The sequence below is a fragment of the Pelobates fuscus genome, chromosome 1, assembly GCF_036172605.1.
Source record: "Pelobates fuscus isolate aPelFus1 chromosome 1, aPelFus1.pri, whole genome shotgun sequence".
NCBI lineage: Eukaryota > Metazoa > Chordata > Amphibia > Anura > Pelobatidae > Pelobates > Pelobates fuscus.
Genome location: NC_086317.1, coordinates 402,546,100 through 402,568,789, shown reverse-complemented (window position 1 = coordinate 402,568,789; position 22,690 = coordinate 402,546,100). Strand labels below are relative to the sequence as shown.

At 41.6% G+C, this 22,690-nt stretch overlaps 2 protein-coding genes across 3 annotated transcripts in view; both read left to right on the top strand.

The window, feature by feature from the left end:
• The window catches only part of SMAGP (small cell adhesion glycoprotein), a 55,052-nt gene extending 46,967 nt beyond the window's left edge, over window positions 1–8,085 (top strand). For both annotated transcript variants that reach the window (XM_063444784.1, XM_063444785.1), the window contains exons 3-4: window positions 6,288–6,365; window positions 7,270–8,085. In XM_063444784.1, coding sequence (XP_063300854.1) covers window positions 6,288–6,365; window positions 7,270–7,439 — 248 coding nt within the window. In that variant the 3' untranslated portion in view covers window positions 7,440–8,085. The remainder of the gene's footprint in view (window positions 1–6,287; window positions 6,366–7,269) is intronic.
• The window catches only part of BIN2 (bridging integrator 2), a 281,878-nt gene that overhangs the window by 103,485 nt on the left and 155,703 nt on the right, over window positions 1–22,690 (top strand). The gene's annotated exons all lie outside the window — the stretch shown is intronic.

Sequence of the window (22,690 nt, the reverse complement as noted above, 5' to 3'; positions counted from 1 at the left end):
CAAAAAATTCAAGAAACCACTATGGTACTCTGCAGATGTGGCCAAAATAGTAAACAAAAAGTAAGCATTTAGTAATTATAAAAAACCCCAGAGTGAGGAAGACGGAATGATCTATAAGATTAGGCAGAAAGAGGCTAAGCAAGTTATAAGCGCTTCCAAATCACACACAAAAGAGAAAATGGCACAGTCAGTGTTTTAAAAAATAAATAAATAAAAAAGGGACATAACATTTTTAGATGCATAAATGAGAAAAGGAAAGTAAAACACGGATTAGTTAGATTAAAAACAAAAGAAGGAAGGTATGTAGATGAGGATGAAGGTCTAGCTGACTGCCTCAATGAATATTTTTGTTCAGTATTTACAGATGAAAATGAAGGAAAGGGACCTCAGTTAGGAAAAAGGAAAATAGTCCTTTATTACATGTGAGTTTACAGAGGAAGAGGTTTTATTTCAACTGTCAAAAGTAAAGACAAATAAGTCAATGGGACCGGATGGAATACACCCAAAGTTATTAAAAGAGCTTAGTGGTGTTCTAGCAAACCCATTAACAGATTTATTTAACCAATCATTGTTAACAGGAGTAGTCCCAGAAGATTGGAAGTTAGCAAATGTTGTGCCCATCCACAAGAAAGGTAGTAAGGAGGAGTCGGGTAACTATAGGCCGGTAAGCCTACCTTCAGTAGTGGGGAAAGTAATGGAAACCATGTTAAAAGATAGGATTGTCGAACATCTAAAAACACATGGATTTCAAGATCAGAGACAGCATGGGTTTACTTCAGGGAGATCATGCCAAACTAATCTTATTGATTTTTTTTTTGATCAGGGTGGTGCAGTAGACATTGCTTACCTAGATTTCAGTAAGGCTTTTGACACTGTTGCACATAGAAGGCTTATCAATAAACTGCAATCTTTAAATTTGGATTCCAATATTGTTGAATGGGTAAGGCAGTGGCTGAGTGACAGGCAACAGAGGGTTGTAGTCAATGGAGTATATTCGAAGCTTGGGCTTGTCACCAGTGGGGGTACCTCAGGGATCTGTACTTGGACCCATTCTCTTTAATATTTTTATTTGTGCTATTGCTGAAGGACTTGATGGTAAGGTATGTCTTTTTGCTGATGATACTAAGATACCGTATATACTCGCGTATAAGCCGACCCGAATATAAGCAGAGGCCCCTAATTTTACCCAAAAAAACTGGGAAAACTTATTGACTCGAGTATAAAACTAGGGTGGGAAATGCAGCAGCTACTGGTAAATTTCTAAATAAAATTAGATCCTAAAAAAATTATATTAATTGAATATTTATTTGCAGTGTGTGTGTATATAATGCAAAAGGGTAATAAGCGCTCTCTTCTCAAGGGTGAGCAGCAGTTCACCAACAAGGTGTTCCCTCTACCTTGTGATAAATGGACAGATAAAATAGAAAGGTGAACAGCGCTAGAGATCAGAAATTGTACATACGTTTAGTAGAAATACTGGCCAGCGGAGTAACTTAAAAAAAAAAGGAGAAACAAAGATACAAATAATGGTACAGTATGTATGAACGATATAATTCCACAAGAACAAATGGGTTATATTCACACTCACACTTTGAGGAGCTATATCAGCTCGGTGTTAAGAGCTTGGACGGAATAATCCCCGTCTATGGATTTCTTGAGGTTCCAGATCGTTGGTGAGTTTATAGGTGTAAGTATTCGTTATATGAAAAACAAGAGTAAAATACGCCACATGGTCTAGTACGTAAATATAAAATATTGTAGTAAGAGTAGATGATCCTACTTACATATACTAGAGCAACGACCTGCTCTAGTTTGGAGAATTTCAGGTGGAATAATCCCCACCTCGGGATATAGTGGACCCAGGTATAGCAGCAAAGCAGTATTAAATAGGAAGGAGGACAAAAAAAAAAATGACTGGATAGTTTAAAAATTATATATACTTTAATACAATAAGTAAAAAGTGAATAATACACTATAAAACCAGTCCTGTATAAAAGTCCAAAATTCTTCCTCACTTGACGCGTTTCGCCGAAGCTTTCTCAAAAGTGAATTCACTTTTGAGAAAGCTTCGGCGAAACGCGTCAAGTGAGGAAGAATTTTGGACTTTTATACAGGACTGGTTTTATAGTGTATTATTCACTTTTTACTTATTGTATTAAAGTATATATAATTTTTAAACTATCCAGTCATTTTTTTTTTTTTGTCCTCCTTCCTATTTAATACTGCTTTGCTGCTATACCTGGGTCCACTATATCCTGAGGTGGGGATTATTCCACCTGAAATTCTCCAAACTAGAGCAGGTCGTTGCTCTAGTATATGTAAGTAGGATCATCTACTCTTACTACAATATTTTATATTTACGTACTAGACCATGTGGCGTATTTTACTCTTGTTTTTCATATAACGAATACTTACACCTATAAACTCACCAACGATCTGGAACCTCAAGAAATCCATAGACGGGGATTATTCCGTCCAAGCTCTTAACACCGAGCTGATATAGCTCCTCAAAGTGTGAGTGTGAATATAACCCATTTGTCCTTGTGGAATTATATCGTTCATACATACTGTACCATTATTTGTATCTTTGTTTCTCCTTTTTTTTTAAGTTACTCCGCTGGCCAGTATTTCTACTAAACGTATGTACAATTTCTGATCTCTAGCGCTGTTCACCTTTCTATTTTATGTGTGTATATAATGAATGAATGCAGTGTGTGTGTATGAAATGAATGCAGCGTGTATGTATGTGTGTGTTGCAGAGCCTTGGGGGGGGGGGGCAATTTTATTATTATTTTTTTTTTACATTATTTTAATTTTTTTCATTTTTTTTTATTTACTTATATTTTTTTTATTATTTTCATATTTTTTTATTATTAATTTATTTTTGTTTCGTGCCCCCTCCCTGCTTGCTAGCTGGCCAGGGAGGGGGGCTCCTTCCCTGGTGGTCCAGTGGGGTTGGTAGTTCTGTGGGGGCTGCAGAGATGTTACTTACCTTTCCTGCAGCTCCTGTCAGCTCTCTCCTCCTCCGCGCCGTCCGGTCAGCTCCCTCTGTCAGCTTACACTGGGAGCTGACCGAGCTGCTGAACGGACGGCGCGGAGGAGGAGAGAGCTGACAGGAGCTGCAGGAGAGGTAAGTAACATCTCTGCAGCCCCCAGTCTGTATTATGGCAATGAAAATTGCCATAATACAGACTATTGACTCGAGTATAAGCCGAGTTGGGGTTTTTCAGCACAAAAAATGTGCTGAAAAACTCGGCTTATACTCGAGTATATACGGTATGTAACAGGGTTGATGTTCCAGGAGGGATAAGCCAAATGGCAAATGATTTAGGTAAACTATAAACATGGTCAGAGTTGTGGCAACTGACATTTAATGTGGATAAGTGCAAGATAATGCATCTTGGACGTAAAAACCCAAGGGCAGAGTACAGAATATTTGATAGAGTCCTAACCTCAACATCTGAGGAAAGGAATTTAGGGGTGATTATTTCTGATGACGTAAAGGTAGGCAGACCATGTAATAGAGCAGCAGGAAATGCTAGCAGAATGCTTGGTTGTATAGGGAGGGGTATTGGCAGTAGAAAGAGGGAAGTGCTCGTGCCATTGTACAGAACACAGGTGAGACCTCACTTGGAGTATTGTACTGGAGACCCTATCTTCAGAAGGATATTGATACTTTAGAGAGGGGTTCAGAGAAGGGCTACTAAACTGGTTCATGGATTGCAGGATAAAACTTACCAGGAAAGGTTAAAGGATCTTAACATGTATAGCTTGGAGAAAAGACGAGACAGGGGGGGATATGATAGAAACATTTAAATACATAAAGGGAATCAACACCGTAAAGGAGGAGACCATATTTAAAAGAAAAGCTACCACAACAAGAGGACATAGTCTTAAATTAGAGGGGCAAAGGTTTAAAAATATCAGGAAGTATTACTTTACTGAGATGGTAGTGGATGCATGGAATAGCCTTCCAGCTGAAGTGGTATAATTTAACACCGTGAGGGGGTTTAAGCATGCGTGGGATAGGCATAAGGCTATCCGAACTATAAGGCCAAGGACTAATGAAAGTATTTAGAAAATTGGGCAGACTAGATGGGCCGACTGGTTCTTATCTGCCGTCACATTCTATGTTTCTATGAACGTTTCCCCACTGACACAGAAATGATCAGTCTAATGGTAGGTGTAGAGACAGAATAACAAAGTGTATTAATTGATTTGCATGTAAATAAGTATTTGACCCCTTCGACTTAGTACTTGGTGGCAAAACCCTTGTTGGCAATCAGAGGTCAGACGTTTCTTGTAGTTGGCCACCAGGTTTTCACACCTCTCGGGAGGTATTTTGTCCCACTCATCTTTGCAGATCCTTTCCAAGTCAAGGTTTCAAGGCTAAGGTTTGGTAACTCAAGCCTTCAGCTCCTTCCACAGATTTTCTATGGGATTAAGGTCTGGAGACTGGCTAGGTCACTCTAGGACCTTAATGGGCTTCTTCTTGAGCCACTCCTTTGTTGCCTTGGCTGTGTTATGGGTCATTGTCATGCTGGAATACCCTTCCATGACCCATTTTCAATGCCCTGGCTGAGGGAAGGAGGTTCTCACCAAGGATTTGACGGTACATTGTCCCGTCCATCGTCCCTTTATGCTTTGGGGAACAACTGCACCGCATCAATGTTTCCAACTCCATGTTTGGTGATGGTGTTCTTGGGGTCATAGGCAGCATTCCTCCTCCTCCTCCAAACACAGTGAGTTGAGTTGATGCCAAAGAGCTCGATTTTTTTTTTTTTTTTTTTTTTTTTTGTCTCATCTGACCACAACACTTTCACCCAGTTCTCATCTGAATCATTAAGATGTTCATTGGCAAACTTCAGACAAGCCTGTACATGTGCTTTCTTGAGCAGGGGGACCTTGCGGGCGCTCCAGGATTTCAGTCCTTCACGGCATAGTGTTACTAATTGTTTTCTTGGTAAATATGGTCCCAGCTGCCTTGAGATCATTAACCAGATCCTCCTGTAGTTCTGGGCACCAAACTGTCACCTTCTCACTAAGCTGCTTGGCGTTTGTCTTGTAGCCCATTCCAACTTTCTGTAGGTTTATAATCTTGTCCCTGACATCCTTTGACAGCTCTTTGGTCTTGGCGATGGTGGAGAGTTTGGAATCTGATTTCTTCTGTGGACCGGTGTCATTACATGTATAAAAAAAAAAGCCAGGTGTCTTTTTTTATAGGGGGGGAAAGACACCTGTAAGAGAGAGCTCCTAATCTCAGTTTGTTACCTGTATAAAATACACCTAGGAGCCAGAAATCTTGTGATTGATTGGGGGTATCAAATACATATTTCACTCATTGGCATGAAAATTAATTTATAACTTTTTTGAAATGCGTTGGTTTTTCTGGATTAATTTGTTTTGTTTTCTTTCACTGTTTACACCTACCATTAAAATTATAGACTGATAATTTCTTTGTCAGTGGGCAAATGTTCAAAATCAGTGTGTGTGTGTGTATGTATGTATAAATGTTTTTATTTTTTTCTCTTCACTGATCTATTCTAAATTTGATGTGTGGCTCAGGGCAATTCTTCTGCTCTCGATTTACAGCCCAAGGAAGCCAAAAGGTTGGACATCCATGGTTTTATAGGGAGGCTGTATAAATCAGACAGGCTAGGTGTGACACGGGTTGAATAAACCTTTTTAGTGTAAGTGATTTAAGTACTAAATGGCAGGGAAATTGGCAAGGAGACTGCAGGGGGTATGATCTATATACCAAAACCATTTCATTAAGCTTTGTTGTTTTGGTGTTGAGGCAGAAGTGCTTGGTGCCCTTTTTTAAGACCACTCAAGCTCATGACTCCATCCATTTGTGATTGGAAGGGCCTTTAAGGGGGAGAGAACTACCATTAAACAAAATTGTGGAAAGTAACAAACATAAGTCGACCACATCATACTTGATCAGTTAGGGTATGCTCATTCTTTCCTTGGATCTTTGTTGTATATGATGCTAACCACTTGGTAAGCTTACACCTAAATGAACACTTTTAGAGATACAGGTTTGCATTCCTAAGGCCTCCCGCAATGTCATCTAGTTCTCTTCCAGGTCCTCAAATTTATTAAGACAAAGTGGTCTTTTAATGGCCATATTGTTCTCCTTCAAATATTGTTTATTATTAGGGTTTTGATAATATCCCAATACAAGTATATTCTAATTGTTTCGATGCTATGATTGGGACTATCTGGTCATCATTTAATCTGATCCATTTTAAATGTCGTTTGTTTATATTTTTTTTTTTTTCTAGAACTCACTACACCTGTAGGGAAAGCAACAACCAGTGCTTCCTCGAATGCTGAGGGCATTGATGTAGCAGTTATTGCAGGTAAAGCGCTTTTTTTTTTTTTTTTTAAGGATCTCAGGCAGCACGTTGTAGTTGTTATGGTGGCATGGGGAACTTGGGGATGCCCCACCACCAAATTGTAAGAATTCAAACTGCTTGAGAAGGGTTTGAGTTCTTATCTGGGGTCCAGTAGCTGCTATTCACCACTTCCACTACCTCAGAGAGCCAGATGCTCAGCCTACTGCTAGTCCTGTGCTGTGTTGCTCCTGAGCACTAAGGAGCTTCTAAAAGTGGGTATAACTAAAGGAGTATAACTACCCCTTTTTGTCTCTACCCTCCCCCCAATATATAATTATTATTTTTTAATTTAATTATTTTTTTTTTTTTTTAAGTTCACTTTATTTCTTAAACTCCCTATCATGCAGTTGATGATGCTATGTTTATTAATAATGGCTATTTTGTTTGAATCACCTTCTTGTCCTTTCCATGTGTGCGAACAAGAAATGACTTGGTGGGTTGCATGTTGCATATCATTTTGTTGGTATCTTGATAGATAAATATGCTTTTGTAATTTTATTTTCAGATTTAGGCAATATGTATTTGAGAGCTCTGCCAAATAGGGAGTGCTATTTTATGTAGTGCTAAAGAGAAGTGGTTTTAGTGCTGTTCCTCAGCCTCCCAGTGTAGCTTTCAGTATTACCCCACAAAAACTCTAATACCATGTAAAAGCCCTATAACAACTTTCAAACCTTCATGCTGGGCACACACAATACTGACAAAACAGGAAAAGTTCTTGTCTCAAAGAGAGCTGAGCCACTTACTGTACATGCGTAATCCAAAGCCTCTCTAAAACCCAGCCCAGTGCACTGACTTATGAATGTCTATTTAAAATGAAATACACTTTTGTTGCAAATGTTTGGTTATTAATGTAGTCTTTCTCACTTAGGTGTTATTGCTGCGGTTTTCATAACACTTCTGATTGCTGTGGTGTTAATATCTGCCTACTTGTACAAACATAAAGGGAGTTATGTCACCAATGAGTCACCAGAGGAAGAGTCAACCAAGGCTTTACAGACTGAGGAGGATTCCTCTGAGAAGCAGGAATATTTAATGTAACCTGTTCAAGGACTGGAGGACGTTCTAGGAAGTCCTATTGAATCCGGAAGCGGCCAGATATAGACTTCTATTTATTTAGAGTCTGGATCCTCTTGTTATGCATTTTTGTTTAGTTTCTGCTGTGTCCCCCACCCTTCTTTTTGTGACTTCATTATAAGGTTCTGCTGGATTTAGCAATTGGGATGCTAGAATGGCGGCTTCTATTCAGTCAAGGACACTGCGTTGGGTTTTAGACAAAACTTTCAGTGCCGAACTGCGTGAAAGCAAAGTTATTTTATATGCACCACTATTAAACTAATGGCAACATAAGCTTATCCTTCCATTAGAAATTCTAGAGGTTATTCACCCTCAATTTCTGCACAGAAAGTAGATTTAAATGGTTTATTTGTGCAGGTGGAAGGGTAACTGTGCCAGACACATTTGCTGGATGTACAAATCACTCGTAATGTGCCTGGGTGAATCTTTCTTTAATGTAAATATTGTGTTTCTAGACTTTTTTTTTGAATATTTGAAAGACTGCACTAGAGGGAGTTGGCATGTGTTCCGTGCACTGTTTGTAAGTAGTAAACCAAAATATATTTAAAAATACTTTGTTGCTCTGTTGTGAAAATCTTTTTTCCTCCTTTAATAAATCTTTTTCAGTTTATTTTTAAAATAGAAGTGTGCTACTTGGGAGGGGTGGAGGTGGGGGGTTGTACTGGGTGTCAGAAATAATCTTGTTTGTCTCTTCCATCTAGTAGTATTTGCGACTGTCACTGGTGAAATTGTATGTGTACATGACCGGAACAGGTTTGCTAGTATCTAGTGTATTAACTTCTTGATTAATCTCTCTCCAGCTCTGCTCCCATGATGATTGATGTATAACAGGTGACCCTGTTTGGGTTGCATTAACCCAGCGGTTCCTAAACTGGGTGCGCGCCGCAATGTGCACACAGGGGTGCCGTGGAATATTTCCCTGGTGCTATGATCATAGCACCAGGGAAACATTACTGCTCAACGGGGACCCAGTCGAGTTCCGCAGTACTTTAAGACAGGGCCTCTGTAATGTCGGCCGGCTGGGAGGAAGTGAGTCTGTAACTTCATCCCAGCATCCTGCAGGGAGACTGCACTGGAGGAGGCAGCCGCATAGCGTAAGGGGAGAGGAGCATGAAGAGCTCCAGATCACTCGCTCCCACAGCAGCAAAGCCACCCTCCTGGCACATAAGGTAAGCTAACAGGAGGGTGGCTGGAGATATATTAATAATGTGTGTGTGTGTGTGTGTGTGTATGTATATATGTGTGTGTGTGTGTGCATGCACACATGTGTCGTGGGGGGGGGGGGGCATGTATCTATGCATATGTGTATATGTCAGTGTCTATATGAATTTTTATGTATGTCAGTGTACTTATATGCATCTGTGTGTTAATGTGTATGTGCATATATCCAAGCAGCCAAACACCAGCACAACATACAAGCACACTCCTGCAATCTAACACAAATATTACATACAAACACACCCCTTCACTGAAACACAAATACTTCACACAAATGTACATCCACATTTAAAAGTGAACATTACGTTCAGACACACCCCTGTGTTAAAACACAATAGTATACAAGCACCCATTCAAACACCAACACAGTACATTACACTATAGCGCCAGTAAATGCGCCAGCCCTTTACAGATATAAAACCTAGAAATGTTGACATGGTGTGCCTTGGGGGAAAAATACTGAAATACTAAGGGCGCCTTGAACCTAAAAAGCTTGGGAACCACTGCATTAACCTATTCACATTTCTCCTGGTTTAATTTTTATTTTATTTTTTTGTCCCTTTAGCACGCTTATGTTCTTTGTGTAATTCTGCATTAAATTTTCAGCTGTTCATAATCTATGTAAACTTATGTGGTAAAGGACACTGTGTACGTTAACTAAAATGTAAATATACAATGTAGGAGAGGTAACAATTTAGAGATCTGTGTAAATAGGCTTGTTAGTTTTTTGTGATTGCAACCCATTTTAAATCTGTTTAAACTTGGACATCGAGATCCCATTTCTGACATCAGTCATCCTGTTGTGCCATGTCTCTAAATATGGAAGTAAATGCAGGCTTTGTCCACTTGGTGGCTCTGGCTATGTTGTGCCCTTCTACCCCAAGCAGCTGGAAAGTAACAAGCTTATCTATCATGTTGTAGTGTCCTGCTATCAGGGTGTTAACGGAGTGCCATGATGGAGCATACCCAAGACCTGAAGAGTGCAAGATGTCATTCTTCTAACTTTTTTTTTGTTTTTGTTTTTTGAGAAGGGAAAACTCCAGTCCTACAGCTATGGATGCTGCTTTGAGATTAATTTAGAAAAGTCTGTGTATCTTGTCGTGGAAATCTATGTTGGCACCCCCTCCCCAAATTTTTAACTTTTGCTGCTTTTGCACAAACTGATCCCTCTGTAGGGATCTCCTCCTTATGTTTCTTCTAATCCCCCTTTCAACCTTGTGTTTCAACACCTTTCACCTTTTTGTGTCTCTTAACACACTTATTTATTTTTTTCCCTGTATTTCTTAACCCACTTTACCTCTTGTCTGTTGTATTTTGTTTGTTCTGTTGTATTTTTTTTGTACTTCACATATCTACATACATAGCATGCGGCTGATGGGATGCTCTGAAGGCGTGGCTGCTGCTTTGATGGGGTTGGCGGCAGCACCCCTCTTGATCGGGCACATGCTACACCAGCACCACCCGCTAGTTTTGCTGTAGGGTGGTGATAGTAGGAAGTATTGGCATCAACATATTCCAGTATTTTAGATGTTGCGATAGGTGAAAAGCATTCTGCTCAAATGCACATACAATCTGAACAGATATATACTGTTATGGACCATTAATACAAAGATGTATGTTGAGGTTTTAAAGAGCTGTTCCATTACCATGCTAAGCTCTAGTAGCATGTGTATCTAGTTCCTTGATCCCATGGTCCATATTTGGTTTGTCAATGATTTATATCTCATATTAATTCTGAAGCCATAAAAGGAACACTATAGCGTTAGGAATACAAACCTGTATTCCTAACGCTATAGAGCCCTAGTCACCTCAACTGTGACTAGGGCCCCGTTCCGCAGCAAATAAATGGTTAACCATTTATTTGCTTACCTTTAATCCAGCACCGGTCTCCCTTGGCACTGGTGACCTCCTCCTCCTCCTATGACAAAAGCACCTTCGTAACTGGAATTTGGAGAGGCCTGCTTGCCTGTCTCTTGCCCCGACTATGGGCCCTGCAAAAAGACATGTTAAAAAGTGACTTCCATGGGAAAATGTGCCTCTTCCCCTCTAAGGCCAGGTATTAGTTATAATCAAAACAAAACCAAGAAATTGTGCTTTGTGTTTGTTCAACCTTAAAGGACCACTCTAGGCACCCAGACCACTTCAGCTTAATGGAGCTCTAGGATTAACCCTTTTTTTTTTTTTTTTAAATAAACATAGCAGTTTCAGAGAAACTGCTATGTTTATACTGAGGGTTAATCCAGCCTCCAAAACCTCTAGTGGCTGTCTCATTGACAGCCGCTAGAGGCGCTTGCGTGCTTCTCACTGTGAAAATCAGTGAGAGCTTGCAAGCGTCCATAGGAAAGCATTGTAAATACTTTCCTATGCGACCGGCGGAATGCGAGCGCGGCTCCTGCCTCGCATGCGCATGCGCATTCAGCCGATGACGTCGCAAGGAAGAAGGAGAGGAGGAGGAAAGCTCCCCGCCCGGTGCTGGAGAAAGAGGTAAGTTTAACCCCTTCCTCCCCCCAGAGCCCGGCGGGAGTGGGTCCATGAGGATGGGGGCACCCTCAGGGCACTCTAGTGCCAGGGAAACGAGTATGTTTTCCTGGCACTAGAGTGGTCCTTTAATTTCCCACCTTCATATTACGTGTACCCATATTTATTATATATAGTTTTATTTAGTAGCAACAGAGCTTTCATTTTACAACTATTTTATATATGAAACATAATTTTAATATGAATAAAAACTAAAGTGTAAGAAATTAAGACCTTTATTTTCTTAGTTGTACGTGGCATTTTAACTGTAAATGTCAGTGTTGGCTTTTACTGCAATAAAATAAACACGTTTTGTGTTCAACGATGTCTCACGAGTACAAAAGTACGCCCCCATGTACAGGTTTTATGAGGGTTTTGGAAACTTAAGGGGTCAAATATAAGGCTTTCAAGTTTTATTTTGAAATTTGTCAGATTTCTTATGTTGCCTCTGAGATGGTATGGCAGCCCAGGAATGAGAAATATGCCTATAATGGCATACCACTTGAAAAAGTAGACAGCCCAACTTATTAAAAAATGGGTTAAATCCCAGTGTTTTTTTTTTTTTTTTTTTGTAGCCACTTAGTTACAAACTGGGCAAAGTTAAAGGACCACTATAGACACCCAGACCACTTCAGCTCAATTAAGTGGTCTGGGTGCCAGGTCCCTCTAGTTTTAACCCTGTAGCTGAAAACTGCTATGTTTACACTGAGGATTAATCCAGTCTCTAGTGGCTGTCTCACTGCCAGCCACTAGAGGCGGTTCCACGATTCTCACTGTGAAAATCAGTGAGAAGACGCTGACGTCCATAGGAAAGCATTGAGTAATGCTTCCTATGGGCGGTTTGAAAGCGCCCACGGCTCTTGCCCTTGGCAGGAGGAGGAGAGTTCCCCAGTACAGAGGGAGCCCGGCGCTGGAGAAAGGTAAGTGACTAAAGGGGTTTTAACCCCCATGTACAGGTTTCATGGTGTTTTGGAAAGCTACATGATAAAATATAAGGCTTGCAACTTCTCTGAACTTTCTGCCTGGATTGTCAGGCAGATCCTTTTTTATGTAAAACATTTTTTATATAAAGATGCGTATATGAAAGGTGATCCTGTAAGTGTGGGAGGGGTCACCCAGCCTATAAACACAGAGGCCACCTTTTGTCAACTTTCGGGTTGGATCTACTCAACTCAGGCCAGCTGGGACACCGAGGCAGCAACTTCTCCAGCATCTTTTGATGGCCTGCTTCAGCTCATTTTGGGTCAACAGGGACATATCCGAGGCCTTCTGTCACCAGCTCTCCTCACACCTCTTCCCACCATAGACTCCTTTCGACCCGTGTTGGAAACCAGCACTTCTAGGCTATGCATCCTGCAATTCTATTCAGCCGCAGCGAACTGTGAGTTTCTAGGCCCTCGGGGCCACTAGCACATAGACGCACTAGCATTTGGCCCACATTTGGCTGTTCGAATGCACCAATTACTTTGCTCCACTCAGTCCCTTGCACACGCTCTGCCACATTCAGTTGACTGAACGCTAACAGGGCTGTCTTGTCCGCATTCAAATCAATTTACTCATTAGACCGTGTGCTTCGAATATATGATTCACTAACAGTTTGAACTGAATTTTGTTTCACTGTATATGTGTTTGGTTATGTCATGTGGATGTATGTTTACTAAGTACTGAGCCTTTACTGCATCTTTAACCCTTTAAAGACACAGCTTCAAAAGCTTCCCTTACCCTTAAGGACAAAAGCCATTTTTGCATATTTTGCGGTTTGTGTTCAAACGCAATTTGCATCTTTGTAATTTTATTGCACCAATACATATTATGTACCGTTTTTTTAGAGGGCAAACTGGGCTTTAATTTGATGTCACATATTCATAGATAAAAGTTTTGGCAATAATAGCATGTGCATATGTCCAGCTTAGAAAAAGTAATTCAAAATTAAATGAATGTATGTGTCTTGATTTATAGACTACATAATATGTGTAGGTTTTAAGCTTATTTTGAAAGTTACAGGTCACAAAATACAAGGACTAAAATTTCAAAGTGAAACAATTTTAGAAGTTGGTATGTTTGTCTTGTAGGTTTAGTAACCATCACAGAAAACAAAATTGCCACACAAAAGTATGTATTTTATATAAAGTAGACATCACAGGCTATTTACCGAAGGTTAGTTTGACATTTTTTTACGTAGCCATTTCATTTGTCAATCTCTGCTAAATATTGGAGCAAAATGTTTTTTGTCTAATTTTTTGGTATATATGTTAAAGTGCAGAAATATGTTAATGTGCACATTAACTAGGCTGATCAGTTAAAGTGCAGAAAATTATCTAATTTCTCAAAGATTTCTCACATTACCTAGTTAATCAGCACATTACCGACTAGGCACTAGTTAAAGTGCAAAATAAGATCTTTTGCTGGAACAACAGCAACGTTTAAGAAGCAAGTTTGTACAATCAAACGAGAATCAAGTTAACATAATGTTATTTATTTAGCAACAAAGAAGCAAGTTTGATTCTTTCTATTACAGTTTTATAACAAACGATTAAGGAAATTTGCTAAACAAACCTATTATAAAACTATGTTTACTTATTAGTGCAATCTAAAGATTGGCGACACTTTGAATTACATAGCAATCGGGTTTTGCAACAAGCACACCTATTTGTGGTACATTTTCGATTTGCAGTCACATTTTCGCAAAACCCTGCCCAGTTCCCAAGGGATTGTTTGTTTGATTGCTGTTTGACGTAAAGATATTTCTGCAGCAGGGACATCTTCTTTCGTTAAAAATCTCTCTTTGCAAACACTGAATTCCGATTTGGCATACAATTGTTTTTCAAAATACCCGTTTTAGTACCAAGTTTATAAAAGCCCTCCTCTGTTTTACTAAGAACCACAGCTAAAAATCGAGCGGGCATCAGTTTTTGCTCTGTCCACTTCGGGTACTTTAATTCTCACAGTGAAACCTTCATTGACATTTGGCTGCTTTGCATTAGAAACTGCTAACATTTTCTTTGCTTGCTTTTCTAAACCACGTAGTCGCATACCTCCTCTTCAAAACAGTTATCCCGAACTGGTAAGAAACGAGGAACCACCCTGAAATGATCCAGCAGATGCTCTCCACTGTTCTCAATATCATCATCATATTTGATGGACTGTCAGAATCAGTGGTCCATGAGCAGACCTCTCCTTGGTCTCATTCTCCTCAATGAGAAGTATTTCTCGGACTTACGGAGCAGCATTGTTGTAAGTAGCCAGCCCCCGCTGAGAAGCAACAAGCCATGTGTCTACGCTTTGAGAATTCGAATGGAGGTCGTTACGTAGCTGAAAAGAGACTTGCGTCCATCAAGTTCAGCCTTCCTCACATATGTTGTTGCTGTTGATCCAAAAGAAGGCAAAAAACCTAGTCTGAAGCGCATTGAAAAGGAACTTTCTCACAAAAGAATTGAGACAGGTTCACACAGAATCTTTCTGCATTCAGACCAGAAGTGAACGACTCTGCAGAGACTGCACTGAAAGGGTGAAACAGGTTCTGCTGCGAGGACGTTTTGTAATAAATAATAATAATAATAGGGGCGGGGCCTGACTTCTGACTGGAGCGGTCGCAGGTTGCAGAGGCTCCAGAGCAATACGACAATCTTGACCATTTCCACCTGAACCAAGGCAGATTTAAGGTCCCTGGGGGCCACCTACTGCAAGGGAAGCTCGAGACGAACCCGCAGACACCAAGCATGAAGGGGTCCCGGACCGCGCGACCCACTAACCTCTTGAGGCCACGAGGCACGGGCACCATGGGAGAGACGGCCGCTCTCCCGCCGCCACGACCCTATGTGGACCCTACACGGAGCCCCAGTCCCCCCCCCCCCCTGGACCGGTGGGGGTTATCCCGGTCCGCTTAAGCATGGCATGTGGGCTATCGGAGGCTGAAGGCGGCACGCATGAAGGCAGTACAGGGCCTAGCAAAATGGCGCCTGCAGACCATACTGCCGAGCCTAAACACATCCAGTCCCTACACGAGCGCTTGAACAATCTGTTCCGGCGTTTCTGGGAACAGTTGGAGCAGAGGAAAGCCCAACAAATGACTGCATACTACAAGGTGATGGAACCGGCGGAGAGCATGTGGCGGGAAGGGCAGATCCTGGGCTTGGCAGTCTCACAACAGCGGGCTGAGCGCCCTTCCAGGCAGGGGGTCACCAGGAGACTACCTCCAAGACACAAGCCACCTCGCAGGAGGGTTATCCACCGCTGGCGACGGAAGACCACCAGGACCCTCCGCAGCGCCCAGAATGGGAAAGACCCGGCCTCAAGAAGGATCAGAGTCTGTGGCCACAGGGTGTCGACTCCGCACGAGACCTGGAGCTGGGGAGCAGCCCCCCACCGCACGCAATCCTCCCCCACACCGCAACACCCACAACCGCTGCCCCTGGGGATGCCCAGTGAAGGGGCTCCTGACGCTGAGAATCCCGGGACATTCCAGCACTGGGTATCGGATGAAGCACCCGACGCCGAGCCTCACGGCAGACATACCCTGCGCCAAGAACTGAGAGCATGTTACAGCTGAAGAACGGTGCAGTATACGCCTTGCCGATACCCTCACTTCTCCACTCCCCTGGCACTTTTTGCAACCCATACCTTGCTGGAGTTGGTTCCAATGTAAAAATATATGACCCAGTGACTTCCTGAACAATTTTTGCGCATACCTGCAGTGATAATATTGTTTCAGAGGACTGCCGTTTAGTTGCAAACCCCTACTGAGTGACGGTTCCTATAGTGTTTAGCTTGTTTGACTCACGAGACTGTATGCATGTCTAGCCTAGCATGTCCTCCATTAATGTTAATATACTAGATAAAATGGCTTACCCTTTATCTTGATACCCAGCTTTACAGATCTTCATGCAGGCACTCCATGATTATCTTTTTTACTCGTGCACAAAAGCACACTGTTTTTACTATTCATGCTAGCCTAGCAACTGTTTAGCTTTGTATATTAGCCTGCCAATAAGCTCTACCAATAAGCATTATGTTCAGCGAGGTATGCGAACCAAGCGCCTCATACTAAGTTCAGAAATGGGTAACAAGGTGCTTTTGATTTTGTTTTTCTTGGATTTATTAATCGACAAATGCATACGTATCCTAGTGTAAACGCCTGTAAAAATAACCCACCTTATATATCCTATGATGGGCTTCCATAGCAAATCTAACCTAATTCTCCATGACGCAAACCTCTTGTATTGCATACATTGAGCCTATCTCGCCTGATGAACCATGTCTCTAGTGCCTAATCTAAACACCAGATGTATCCCGCATATCTAACTTGTTCTCCCTTTATATAAAAATGGCTGTATGTTCCATGACCCTAACAACATAATCCTTATATTCATGGATAAGGCTTTATGCCTCTCTCGCAATGTTAGGTCAGGATATATAATGAAACTGTCACATAAGTGCCATTGCATATTATTCAAGCCTGTCTATAATATGTTTTCGTTAATCAACATAAAACCAAAATGAGGCATTAATATCGCGGAAATGTAAACCATCAATGTTATTGCTGTATTAACCCTATATTGTGTACCACTGGTACGCTTCCCTTTCTCTATTCTGTAACCCATCTTGCATGCCTTAATAAAAGAAAGATTGACAAAAAAAATAAATAGACGGAAGCAGTTAATGTGCACATTACCTAGGTAAAGTGCGTTAAACTCTTGATTCCTCACTTTAACTGAGCAAATCAGTTAATCTGCAGAATAACTAGGTAATATGCACATTAACTGATTTCTCACTTTAACCGTAACATATACAAGGTTTTTGTAATGTGTATTTCGTAAAGCTGGTGTGTGCTATTACTGCACAGAGCCCCGTATTGTGTTCAGCTACATCTGCTGAGTATAACGATACCCCCATTGTATGCCTTTGGCACTATTCTGTAAAGCTACAATGCCATATAAGAGACAAGGCTCTTTCAGTTTCTGTAGTTAGAATCTTCGTAGATGGATTTGACAGGCCTATGTCTCATTTTAGGGTATTATAGCAGTATGACTGTTCAAATAACCCCACAAAGGGCTTTCATTTGATAAAGCAGACACCCCAGGGTATCTTATATAGCGTATAGTGTGCCTTAACTTGTCACCATTTTTTTCACCAAAAAAATTGCATTTTTACATATATGTTGCATTTTTGCCGAGTATTTCTTACACTTTATATGCACCACTGTCATAAAAAAAATATGCTCAGTACCATCTTCCGAGTAAAACAATATGCCCAATGTATGACCTAGACACTATTTTGTAAAGTTACGGTGCTGTAAAACAGATGTGACAAGTTCAGGTTTTTAAGTGTGAATTTTCATGGAGGGTTTTGGTGCGTCCATGTCCGACTTTGGAGCACTTGAGCAGGCTACATATTCCAACTACACCATAAAGGCATACCATTTCTTAAAGAAGACATCGCAGGGTATTTCACAAGGCATATTTTGAACCTTAGCGTGGAATCATTTTTCCACTAGCTTGTACCAAGTGTAGTGGTAATAAGCATTTTTTCTGCCTTTTTGACACACAAAGTGAGTTTGCACAGTATATTTTGCAAACCTTATGTGTGCTACGACTGTATAATACTTCATATGTTGCTCAGCTATGTCGTCTGAGTACAACAATACCCCCGCCAAGTATATGTGGATGTTGAAGGAGCACATTTGAGACACAGCCATTCCGTTATTTTCTAATTTTGTAATAATAAGTTTTACGCTGTGTCCATGTTCCATTTTAGAGTAGTTTAGTTGGTTGGTTATTCAAACTTTCCCACAAACACATACTATTTATTAAAGAATACACCCCAGGGTAATTCAAAAGGCACATTTTGAACTTTAGCGTGGGATATATATATATTTTTTCCTCTAGTTTGCTACATGTGTAGTGATGAATTTTTAAATGTATTTTTTTTTTTACTTTTTAAAATTCATTTTTAAACTGTTTTCTACTTATTACATTTTTTAAAACTTTCTTTACACTTTTTTAAAAAAAATTCGAAACTTTTTTTTTTTTTTATCGTTAACCCCTAGCTAGCAGGGATTTTTATTACTTTTTTAAAACGATATTAAAACTTAAAAAAAAACTTTTTAAAGCTATTTTCAAATCTTTTTATAACGTTAAACTCTAGCTAGTCTATCACCAAATTCCCCACTAACTTCCACCTACCCCAGCTAGCTAAATTATATAATTTTAAAATATTTAAATTAAGTAAAAAAAAATTAATTTAATCCCTGAGGGTAAAAAATAAATAATTGAGATGACAGTAAAATGTAGTCCCAGACCGTTGATCACTGTAGTCAGTGATCATTTGGCATGGAAGGGGTTTCTTTTATTAAAGCGGGGGAAAGGGGGGTGGGATTTAACTTTAACTTCATTTAATTTTTTTTTTTTTTTTTTTTTTTTTACAGGGAGAAGACCACTGCTGATCCGTCTCCTTGCACTTCACACTGACCACAGAAGCACAGGGAGGCGGATCAGAAGTCCCTGCAGCACATGTGCTCGCTCTGACAGCCTGTCACAGCGATTACAGTTGCAGGGACAGAGCGAATAATGAGGCAGACCGGAAGAGCGTTAACCTAACGATCGTGGCGATCTGGGGTTAACTTTAGTAAATGACGGAAATTTTTCGTCAATAGTCCTTAACGCAAGGACAAGCTTGACGGAAAATGTCCATCTTCAGTCAGGAAGATCTTTGCAAATTCTGGCACGCTGGTGTTGCCCTATTAATCACTTATTTGCCTGAAGTTACTTTCATACTTTTCTGCAATTGTATTTTAATTAATGTTTGCTATTTTAGGTTATTCCTGGGTAATTTAGTTGTCTACTGCTTACAACCTTTCATAATCTATGATGATACTGTACACAAACTCGTTTACTCCTATCGTAGGCAATTAACAAGGGAGTATTCATAACATTAACACTAACATCATGATACTGGCGTTCAATATGGCCGTTGCTAGCGTCCCATAATTGATGTTCTGCTGTGTTGCCAGCTAAAGCGACATTCGGCCGCTCAAACACATTGTTTTACACCTTCCCAATGCATTCAGTTCACATTCAACCACTCAGGATTCTTTAATAAGCACAACCTCATCTGCATTGTAGACATGGTTAGCATTTCAGACAAATTTTGCCGCACATTTTATCTACTACACTTACATGTTTCAATCGTATTTAACCACATTCAGCCGGTTCAGGTATTGCTATTACGTTCACTGTCATTTTTCAGATGGTTCTACATGCAGTCAGAAAACCTCTTTCAGTAAGGTTCAGTCTCGGCAATGGAGATATTTGCGTTGCTAACATTCAACGATATTCTAGCTTTTGCCATTACTTTAAACCCACCTCTTCATACCAATCATGTATGGATAAGTGTTAATTAACCTCCTAAGCATTCCACGTGTACCTCTTATAATGTCCTATGTATAGCTCATGGCTGCAAGCTTGTTCAGCCACTGTTACGTTCTAGAGGAATATAATCATATTATAATTATATAATGTTTTAATCTGATTTTTACATACAGTTTCTATTCTGTTCATTATTCCATAAACTAGACGATTATTAATAACACGACTGGTTACTCCACCATCTTATCACTAACCTGTCTTCGTTAACTACAACTTCTCCACAAATCCACCACCATGATCTGATACACATCCTACTAATCACCAGTCTTAATTCCACGGGTTTTGTACGCATATTTCAGCCATTCATTCCTGCTTCACAGTGGTTAAATACTGCCTTACTATGTTCAATCACAATTCCTGGTCTTGCTAGGCTTACACCATCTAGCCATATGGCCCTCACTCAGCCTAAAACTCCCAGGAACCTTAATCTCTCATCCCATACGTTTACTCTTTACTCCACTCTTGGACCTCTTTCAGTCTTACACAGTATTGGCATCGTTATATGGCACTTACATCCAGACACTAAATAATCTATTGTGTCAGTTATATAATGCATTATCCTTTGCTCTTGGCCTCCAAGACAGCCCTTCTCTACGTACGACTTTGCCGCCATCCTAGCTATGGCAATTCTCACTGCCATTATGATTTGACCGAACCGTACACCAGGGCATCACTAATGTCCATTTCACAACTCCTATACATTGGTACGATTACCCTACATCTGTCATCCTATACATTCATACTTTTTATACAGCCATATTTTCTCCAACAGCAACTCAGGAATTACCGTATATACTCGAGTATAAGCCGAGTTTTTCAGCCCATTTTTTGGGCTGTAAAACCCCAACTCGGCTTATACTCGAGTCAAGGTCTGTATTATGGCAATTTGCATTGCCATAATACAGACCGGGGGAGAGGGGGGCTGGCAGAGCTGTAACTTACCTGTCCTGCAGCTCCTGTCAGCTCTCTCCTCCTCTGCGCCGTCCGGTCAGCACCTCGGTCAGCTCCCAGTGTAAATCTCGCGAGAGCCGCGGCTCTCGCGAGATTTACAGTGTAAGCTGACAGAAGAGCTGACCGGACGGCGCAGAGGAGGAGAGAGCTGACAGGAGCTGCAGAACAGGTAAGTACAGCTCTGCCAGCCCCCCTCTCCCCCCCACTGAACTGCCACTGGACCACCAGGGAAGGAGAGCCCCCCTCCCTGCCATATATCAAGCAGGGAGGGGGGACGAAAAAAAAAATAAGAAATAATAATAAAAAAATAATAAATAATAAAAAAAAATTAATAACAAAAAAAGGGGTATAAGGACCACTATGGGAGGGGAGGGGGGGGTATAAGGATCACTATGGGAGGGATGGGGTGGGTTAAGGACCACTATGGGAGGGAGGGGGGTATAAGGACCCCTATGGGAGGGAGGGGGGGATAAGGACCACTATGGGAGGGAGGGGGGGTATAAGGACCACTATGGGAGGGAGGGGGGGATAAGGACCACTATGGGAGGGAGGGGGGTATAAGGACCACTATGGGAGGGAGGGGATGAGGACCACTATTGGAGGGAGGGGGGTATAAGGACCACTATGGGAGGGAGGGGGGGATAAGGACCACTATGGGAGGGAGGGGGGGATAAGGACCACTATGGGAGGGAGGGGGGGGGGATAAGGACCACTATTGGAGGGAGGGGGGTATAAGGACCACTATGGGAGGGAGGGGGGGATAAGGACCACTATGGGAGGGAGGGGGGATAAGGACCACTATGGGAGGGAGGGGGGGGGGATAAGGACAACTATTGGAGGGAGGAGGGTATAAGGACCACTATGGGAGGGAGGGGGGATAAGGACCACTATGGGAGGGAGGGGGGGGATAAGGACCACTATTGGAGGGAGGGGGGTATAAGGACCACTATGGGAGGGAGGGGGGATAAGGACCACTATGGGAGGGAGGGGGGTAAGGACCACTATGGGAGGGAGGGGGGTATAAGGACCACTATGGGAGGGAGGGGGGGTATAAGGACCACTATGGGAGGGGGTGGGATAAGGACCACTATGGGAGGGATGGGGGGTATAAGGACCACTATGGGAGGGATGGGGGGATAAGGAACACTATGGGAGGGAGAAGGGGGATAAGGACCACTATGAGAGGGAGGGGGTGGGATAAGGACCACTATGGGAGGGGAGGGGGAAGTAAGGACCACTAGGGGAGGGAAGGGTAAGGACCACTAGGGGAGGGGTGAGTCAGGACCACTGGGGGGGGGGGTGAAGGAACACGGGGGTGGGGAGGTAAGGACCACTGAGGGAGGAGGAGGGGAAGTCAGGACATATGGGGGGGGGAGGGGGCGGCAAAAATTTTTTGCCTACGGCGGCAAATATCCTTGCACCGGCCCTGCACACACTGCATTCACACACTGCATTCATACACACACACACTGCATTCATGCACACACACACTGCATTCATGCACACACACACTGCACTCATACACACACGCTGCACTCATACACACACGCTGCACTCATACACACACACATACGCACACACTGCATTCATTATACAGACACTGTAAATAAATATTCAATTAATATATTTTTTTTAGGATCTAATTTTATTTAGAAATTTACCAGTAGCTGCTGCATTTCCCACCCTAGTCTTATACTCGAGTCAATAAGTTTTCCCAGTTTTTTGGGATAAAATTAGGGGCCTCGGCTTATATTCGGGTCGGCTTATACTCGAGTATATACGGTACATTGAACACTGTCTGCCTCGCTAGGCCTTATCTCCTTACATTTACATACGGTCCTCCTCAGGAATCCGCCATGACTCGATTTCGGCCCTACATTTAGGCACCTACATGCAACATTTTCCTGCTCACATACCACTATTACATATGGCCTTTTTTAGGTCCATGCAAGTCCTTTGTATATGGGCCCCGCTTTGCACGAGCCTCAAACCCCTGATTATGATTTTTAGCATATTCTGGCATCTTTAGCCAGTTTAATTCATACCTCCAATATTAGGCACCTACTAGATCATATATTTTGCTTCATGCTAGTCAGCTAGAGATGT